Genomic DNA, 7485 nt, shown 5'->3' on the forward strand with positions numbered 1-7485 from the left:
GATTACAGTCATGTGCCACCACACCTGGCTAATTTTGTATTTTTTAGTAGAGACGGGGCTTCACCGTGTTGGCCAGGCTAGTCTTGAACTCTTGACCTCAAGTGATCTGCCCACCTGGGCTTCCCAAAGTGCTGCGATTACAGGAGTGAGCCATAGCACCCAGCCTGAGTTCACATCCTGCCCTCATCCAGAAGCTCTTCACCATCAATTGCCAAGACTGGTTCCTCCAAGCCCTTTCTACGTCAGCCTCATCTGTGCACAGCTCCCTGCGGCCACTGCTCTCCTTGAAATACGGATCTGATAGTTGGACTCCCTGACTCAAAAATCCACCTCCAGTTCCTGTATCCAGAGTCAAACCTAAACTCAACAGTGGGTATTCAAGGCAAATGTCACTGTTTGAGCCCTTTGCCCATCACAGTGTCTCACTGGTACCACGCCAAGCTCCTCACCGCTCCCCACCTGCGCCCTCTATTTTCCTGCCACTCTGAATTTTTTTTGAGACGGAGTCTCGCTCTGTTGTCCAGGCTGGAGTGCAGTGGCAGGATCTTGGTTCACTGTAACCTCCGCCTCCCAGGTTCAAGTGATTCTTGTGCCTCAGCCTCCCGAGTAGCTGGGATTACAGGCATGCACCACCACGTCCACGCCCAGCTAAATTTTGTATTTTTAGTAGAGACAGGGTTTCACCATGTTGGTCAGGCTGGTCTCGAACTCCCAACCTCAGGTAATCCACCTGCCTCAGCCTTCCAAAGTGCTGGTATTACAGGCATGAGCTACCGTGACCGGTACTGCCACTCTGAATTTGATGCTCTCCTCTGCCAAAATAGTCTTAGAATCGCAAACCCACATGCCACAGATGTCTCTGCGAGGCCCTCCATGAGCCCGTTCCTGATCTTCCTTCATGCTTAGAATCATGGGTGTCTCACCATGTGATGCTTTGTAGCATGGTTATTTGCACACATGTGAGTTTCTGTCCATTAGATGGTAAAATGCTGGACCGAGGCACTGTGTCTGACTCCTTTCATCGGAATTCTTCACAGTGCCTGGGACATTTTGGGCCGCAGTAACAGGAACTGATACTGACAAAGTGTCTAAATGCTCTACAATTGATACTGATATGAACAATTGCAGGCGACTTACGTTCTGTGGTTTAAAACCTCAGGATGTCACCTTCCAATGCTCTTGCACTGTCTCTGTGTTTGTATGTGTCTGTCGTTACAGCTTGAACCTAGGGCTGACCAACACGCTTTTGGATCAAAGGGAGCCTTTGGGTTTCAGCATCCTGTAAGGTAATATATGACTTCACAATAAGTAATCTGTAATTTCCTTTTAATATAGGCGTTAATACACTTTAGTGTCTTCAACCACATAGATTTTCAACAAAGTGGAAAATAATTCAATATATTCTTTGGTATTGTTTAGTTTCCTCATACCAAGGATATTTTGTTGGATTTCTGGAATCCATTCATGTATTCATCCATTCGGTGTTTTCTGCAAAGTGCAGTTGGCCTCTCTCTTTTCTCTATACTTTTTATTTCTACTTCTCATTACATATTATGCCTTGTATTGTATTTATATAATTGCATATGAATTGTATGTGCATATATAAAAACTTAGATACTGAGGTATATTTCTATTGTCCTACCAGGATATAAGCTAGTGTACTGTTTAGTGCAAAGTCGACCTTCAAAATCTGTATGTTGAGGGTGGGCATGGTGGCTCATGCCTGTAATCCCAGCACATTGGGAGGCTGAGGCGGGTGGTTCACCTGAGGTCAGGAGTTCGAGACCAGACTGACCAACACGGTGAAACCCCGTCTCTACTAAAAATACAAAAAATTAGCTGGGCGTGGTGGCGGGTGCCTGTAATCCCAGCTACTTGGGAGGCTGAGGCAGAAGAATCACTTGAACCTGGGAGGTGGAGGTTGCAGTGAGCTGAGATCGCACCATTGTACTCCAGCCTGGATGACAAGAGCAAAACTCTGTCTCCAAAAAAACAAAACAAAAAAATCTATGTGTTGAGTAAATGATTGGCTCCAGCACAGTGGGTGCCAAGCACCTTTGAGAGAGCCTTTTCCTCCTGCCTCTGAAGTGTGTGTCGTGGTCCTGGTGGTGACCAGAATTCTCACTGCTGTATCCATCTACACTCCGTCCATTTTAGACAAGTGGCTCATGTTTAGGATTTCTGCCTGTCTCTCTGTCTCTGTCTCTTATTCTCTTTCTCCATCTCCTTTACTAAAATTAACCTTGCCTGGGCCGCCTCCACTCCTCCAGGTGCCTTTGCCTTGGTTACTCTGTAAGACTGGAAAGCTGAATACAACCCGAAGACACTCATGTGTAGGCATGAAGCTCAGACCCCTCAGACTGGTTAGAAGGAAGCTTTCCTTGTATGCCTTACACCAATAGTTTTCTTTTTTCTTCTGACATCTCACTCTGTCACCCAGGTTGGAGTGCAGTGGTACAATCTCAGCTCACTGCAACCCCTGCCTCCTGGGCTTAAACGATCCTCCCACTTCACCCTCCTAAGTGGCTGGGACCACAGGTATGTGCCACCATGTTCTGCTAAGTTTGTAATTTTTTGTAGAGACAAGGCCTCACTATATTGCCCAGACTGGTCTTGAACTCCTGGGCTCAAGCTAGCCTCTTCCCTAGGCTTCCCAAAGTGTTGGGATTACAGGCATGAGCCACTGCTACTGGCCACACCAATGGTTTTCAATCCTCATAGAATTACTAGTGGAGCTTTTAAAAATACAGATGCCTGGGTGGTTCTCCCAGGCGCTTTGATTCACTTGTTCTAGGGAAAGACTCGGGCATCAAGTTTGTTTGTTTGTTTGTTTTGAGATGGAGTCTCACTCTGTTGCCCAGGCTGGAGTGCAGTGGTGCAGTCTCGGCTCAACTGCAACTCCACCTCCCAGATTCAAGCGATTCTCCTGCCTCAGCCTCCCAAGTAGCTAGAATTACAGGTGCATGCTGCCCTGCCCGGATAATTTTTTTTTTGTATATTTAGTAGAGATGCGGTCTCACCATGTTGGCCAGGCTGGTCTCAAACTCCTGACCTCAGGTGATCCACCCACCTTGGTCTCCTAAAGTGCTGAGATTACAGGCGTGAGCCACTGCGCCTGGCTTGTATTTTTACAGACTCCCCAGGAGGTCTTAATGTGCAGCCAGGATTGAGAGTCACCACCCTGCTTCATGCCCTGCAGGCATCCAGTCGCACCACCTACCCACAGCCGGCCTCACAGACACACTGCTGCTGCCTCCGTTTTTGTTTTGTTGTTGTTTTTTGTGTTTGACACAGAGTCTCGCTCTGTCACCCAGGCTAGAGTGTAATGGTACAATCTTGGTCACTGCAACCTCTGCCTTCCAGGTTCAAGCGATTTTTCTGCCTCAGCCTCTGGAGTAGCTGGGACTACAGGCGCTACCATGCCTGGCTAATTTTTGTATTTTTAATAGAGACAGAGTTTCACCATATTGGCCAGGCTGGTCTTGAACTCCTGATGTGAGGTAATCCACCCGCCTTGGACTTCCAAAGTGCTGCGATTACAGGCGTGAGCCACTGTGCCCAGCCACCCTGTTTTTGACTGGTTGACAATGCTGTGACTGACAAAGCATGAGCTGCAGCCATACATTGCACACTGGATATACAATTTCATTTTATATTTTTATTACAGAAAATTTCAGACATACACAAAAGTGGAGCGAATAGTACAGTGAACCCCATGTACCCATCACCGGCCTCAATAGTTATCAACGGTCTGAGCTGATCATATTTATCACCCGCAACTATGTTGTTGTTATTAGCATATTTTATTTTATTTTATTTTGAGATAGGGTCTTGCTCTGTTGCCCAGGCTGGCGTGCAGTGGTGTCATCGCAGCTCACTGCAGCCTCCACCTCTCCAGGCTCCCATCTCAGCCTCTGGAGTGGCTGGAACTACAAGTGCACACCACCACACCCAGTTAATTTTTTTTTTTTTTTATTTTTCAGATACGGGGTTTTGCCATGTTGCCCAGGTTGGTCTCAAACTCCTGGGCTCAATTGATCCTCCTGCTTTGGCCTTCCAAACTGCCGAGATTACAGATATGAGCCAATGAGCCACTGTGTCCCACCCCAGCATATTTTAAAGCAAATCTCAGACATGCTAGGAATTCACCTGTGAATACTTCAGTATAAATACCTAATTGTAAACATGGCTAAAAATGGAACTATGCTCATATTTCTGTCTTAGATGAATATATACATTCTGTCCGTTGCAGAATTTCTCAACCTTAGCACTGTTGGCACTTTGGGCTGGATAATTCTTCATGGTGGGAGCTAGCCTGGGCCTCGTAGGGTGTTTACCAGTATTCCTGACCTCTACTCATTAAATGTCAGTAGCTTCCCCTCAGTTCTGACAATCAAAAATGTCTCCAGACATTGCCAGATGTCCCCTGGAGGTCGAGAAGCACTGGTCTATTGGATATCTTATGAAGTGAAGAACTATCATCCATTATTTATAGAAGGGTGTTTTCTCTCCCCCTTTTCTCTTCTATCTGAAAAAAAAGGATATTGAAATCAGCTTTGCAAATAAGCAGTGATCAATTGACAAATTTACTTCCTCAGAAGACTACAGAGAAAAATGCAAATAAATTAATGAATGAAAAGCAGGTCGAGGCATGGTGGTTCACACCTGTAATCTCATAGTTTGGGAGGCTGAGGCAGGAGGATCACTTGAGCTCAGGAGTAACAGACCAGCCTGGGAAATATGGCTAAACCCTGTCTTTATGAAAAATATAAAGAATTAGCTGGACGTGGTGGCATGCACCAGTAGTCTCAGCTACTAAGAAGGCTCAGGCGGGAGATGCTTGAGCCCAGGAGTTCAAGGCTGCAGTGAGCTATGATTGCCCCACTGCACTCCAGCCTGGGTGGCAGAGTGAGATCCTTTCTCAAAAACAAAGAAGAAAGGAAATAAGTAAAGAATGAGAGATTATGGACGGGAGTGGTGGCCCACGCTTGTAATCGCAGCACTTTTGGAGGCCGAGTTGGACGAACCATTTGAGATCAGGAGTTCGAGACCAGCCTGACCAACATGGTGAAACCCCATCTCTACTAAATACAAAAATTAGCCAGGCGTGGTGGTGGGTGCCTGTAATCTCAGCTACTCGGGAGGCTGAGACAGGAGAATCACAGAACTCAAGAGGCGGAAGTTGCAGTGAGCCGAGATCGCGCCACTACACTCTAGCCTGGGTGAGAGAGCGAGACTCCTTCTCAAAAAAAAAAAAAAAAAAAAAGATATGGGGAGGGGATATCTTAATACTTGCCATGTATGAGCAAATCCAAAATTCTATAAAAACCTGAAATTTAGGGGTTCCAAATTTTACATACTTAAGTACTTTCTTTTTTCTTTCTCTTTCTTTTATTTCCTTTTTTCCTCAGCACATCTTTTTTATTCTGGCAGAGCAAGGGATTTGTGCCTCCAATTTCTCTATGGCAACATCTGGAAAACTTAGCTGCTTCTCTAGACCAGCGTTTCAGAGATGTCAGAGTAAATTTCCTCCAGAACCCAAGGGGTTACAGCATTTCCCATGCTGCAGGGGACAGACGGTGGGGTGGGAGAGTGGGGCCTCACCTAAGTGGGACATCAATTATCCAAGAAGAGTCAAGTCCCCTGTTTGATCACAGTGAGCCTCCTAATCTTAGAATTCAATGTTTTCAGTTGCCTTTTACCTTCCTTGAAGCACACCCTTTTCCTTGCGACTGTCTAAATTGACTGGCTGGGTCAGATTATAACTCACTTGTGAACTGGGATAGGTTTATCACCAGATCCCTCCAATAGGTGCCTACAGTTCTCTGTTCTGATGGCTTAAATTCTGTGTGTTGTGAAGGCAAAGACCAGAGAGGAAGACTGGGGAGTTCTTTGTTTCTGGGAAAAAGCGTCCTCTAGAAGGAGTTGAGGACGAGGTTCAGGTTGATTAATGGTGTATTTGTTTCTTAAATATTAGAGTCTATTTACCCATGTCAAAGCGTCAAGAATACCTGCAGAGCTCCGGGGAGCAAGTGCTGGCCAGTTTCCCAGTGCAAGCCACGATTGACTTCTATGACGATGAGTCCACTGAGTCTGCTTCGGAAGCTGAAGAGCCAGAGGAAGGACCCCCGCCCCTCCATCTTCCACCCCAGGAGGCAGGAGGTCTGCAGGAAAACGGCAGAGACCAGGGCATCAACTGAGGGCAGCGATCCTCAGGAGGGGGTGACTCCTGGGGGGAGGGTCCTCTCCCTCATGGCGACTCCTCAAGGGGCGGCGAGTGCTCCTCATCCAAATGAGTCTGTCTCTGTCTCCTGGACCCTGCTCCGGGACCTGCCCCAACGTTCTCTTGGGGACACCCGAGCCAGGACACCGCGCATCCCTGCTGAGTGTACAGAGGCTGGAGACTTCTCGGGCAGCCCCTGGCCCGCACACTACTCAGGGCAGAGAGTCAGCTTTTACTTTTCTTTCTCCTGGCGATTCGTTTTTGGTGCACTCATGCATACCTTTGAGAGAGGATTCCAGGACACAGAGAAGGTCTGTGTCAACAGAGTTGTTATCTGGTAGAGCCCATTTTCACAGCTCCTTCGAGCATTGTCACTCGCTGATCAGGTGACGGATTCTTCCTAGTCACCCACTCCACCTCCTACTTAAACTGAGACTCATTACTTAGCTCTTTCTGCTTTTGTAAAAATAATTTAGATATTAAACCCCATTTTAATCTATCATCCAAGGGCAGATGCAGTTGCTTAGTAGCATTTTGGGAAAAAAAAAAAAAAAAGGTTTGGTTTGGTTTGGTTTTGTGACAGAGTTTCGCTCTTGTTGCCCAGGCTGGAGTACAGTGGCACAATCTCGGCTCACTGCAACCACCACCTCTTGGGTTCAAGAGATTCTCCTGTCTCAGCCTCCCAAGTAGCTGGGATTACAGGTGTGGCTAATTTTTTGTATTGTTAGTAGCGACTCGGTGTCACCATGTTGGTCAGGCTGGTTTTGAATTCCTGACCTCAGGTGATCCATCCGCCTCAGCCTCCCAAAGTGCTGGGATTACAGGCATGAGCCACTGAGCCTGGCAATAAAAAAAAAAAAAATTGTATTTATTAAAAAATTTTTTTTTACCCACCAAATAATTCCCATAAGAGTAACAGAAAGGACCAGGCATGGTGGCTCATGCCTGTAATCCCAGCACTTTGGGAGGCCGAAGCGGGCAGATCACCTGAGGTTGGGAGTTCGAGACCAGCCTGACCAATGTGGAGAAACTCCGTCTCTACTAAAAATATAAAATTAGCTGGGTGTGGTGGCGCATGCCTGTAATCCCAGCTACTCGGGAGGCTGAGGCAGGAGAATGGCTTGAACCTGGGAGGCGGAGGTTGCGGTGAGCTGAGATTGTGCCATTGCACTCCAGCCTGGGCAACAAGAATGAAACTCCATCTCAAAAAAAAAAAAAGTAACAAAAAGGGATTTTTAGGAGACAATTAGATAAAAATGTAT

At 46.7% G+C, this 7485-nt stretch overlaps 1 protein-coding gene across 1 annotated transcript in view; it reads left to right on the forward strand.

Annotated features, from left to right (window-relative positions):
- RIPPLY3 (ripply transcriptional repressor 3) overlaps window positions 1-6755 on the forward strand; it is a 47277-nt gene extending 40522 nt beyond the window's left edge. Inside the window, 2 exon segments of the mRNA XM_011987752.1 lie at window positions 1219-1286; window positions 5978-6755. Coding sequence (XP_011843142.1) covers window positions 1219-1286; window positions 5978-6296 — 387 coding nt within the window. The 3' untranslated portion in view covers window positions 6297-6755.
- The last annotated feature ends 730 nt before the right edge of the window (window positions 6756-7485 follow it).

The sequence above is a fragment of the Mandrillus leucophaeus genome, unplaced genomic scaffold (assembly GCF_000951045.1).
Source record: "Mandrillus leucophaeus isolate KB7577 unplaced genomic scaffold, Mleu.le_1.0 Scaffold315, whole genome shotgun sequence".
In the NCBI taxonomy this organism is placed as follows: domain Eukaryota; kingdom Metazoa; phylum Chordata; class Mammalia; order Primates; family Cercopithecidae; genus Mandrillus; species Mandrillus leucophaeus.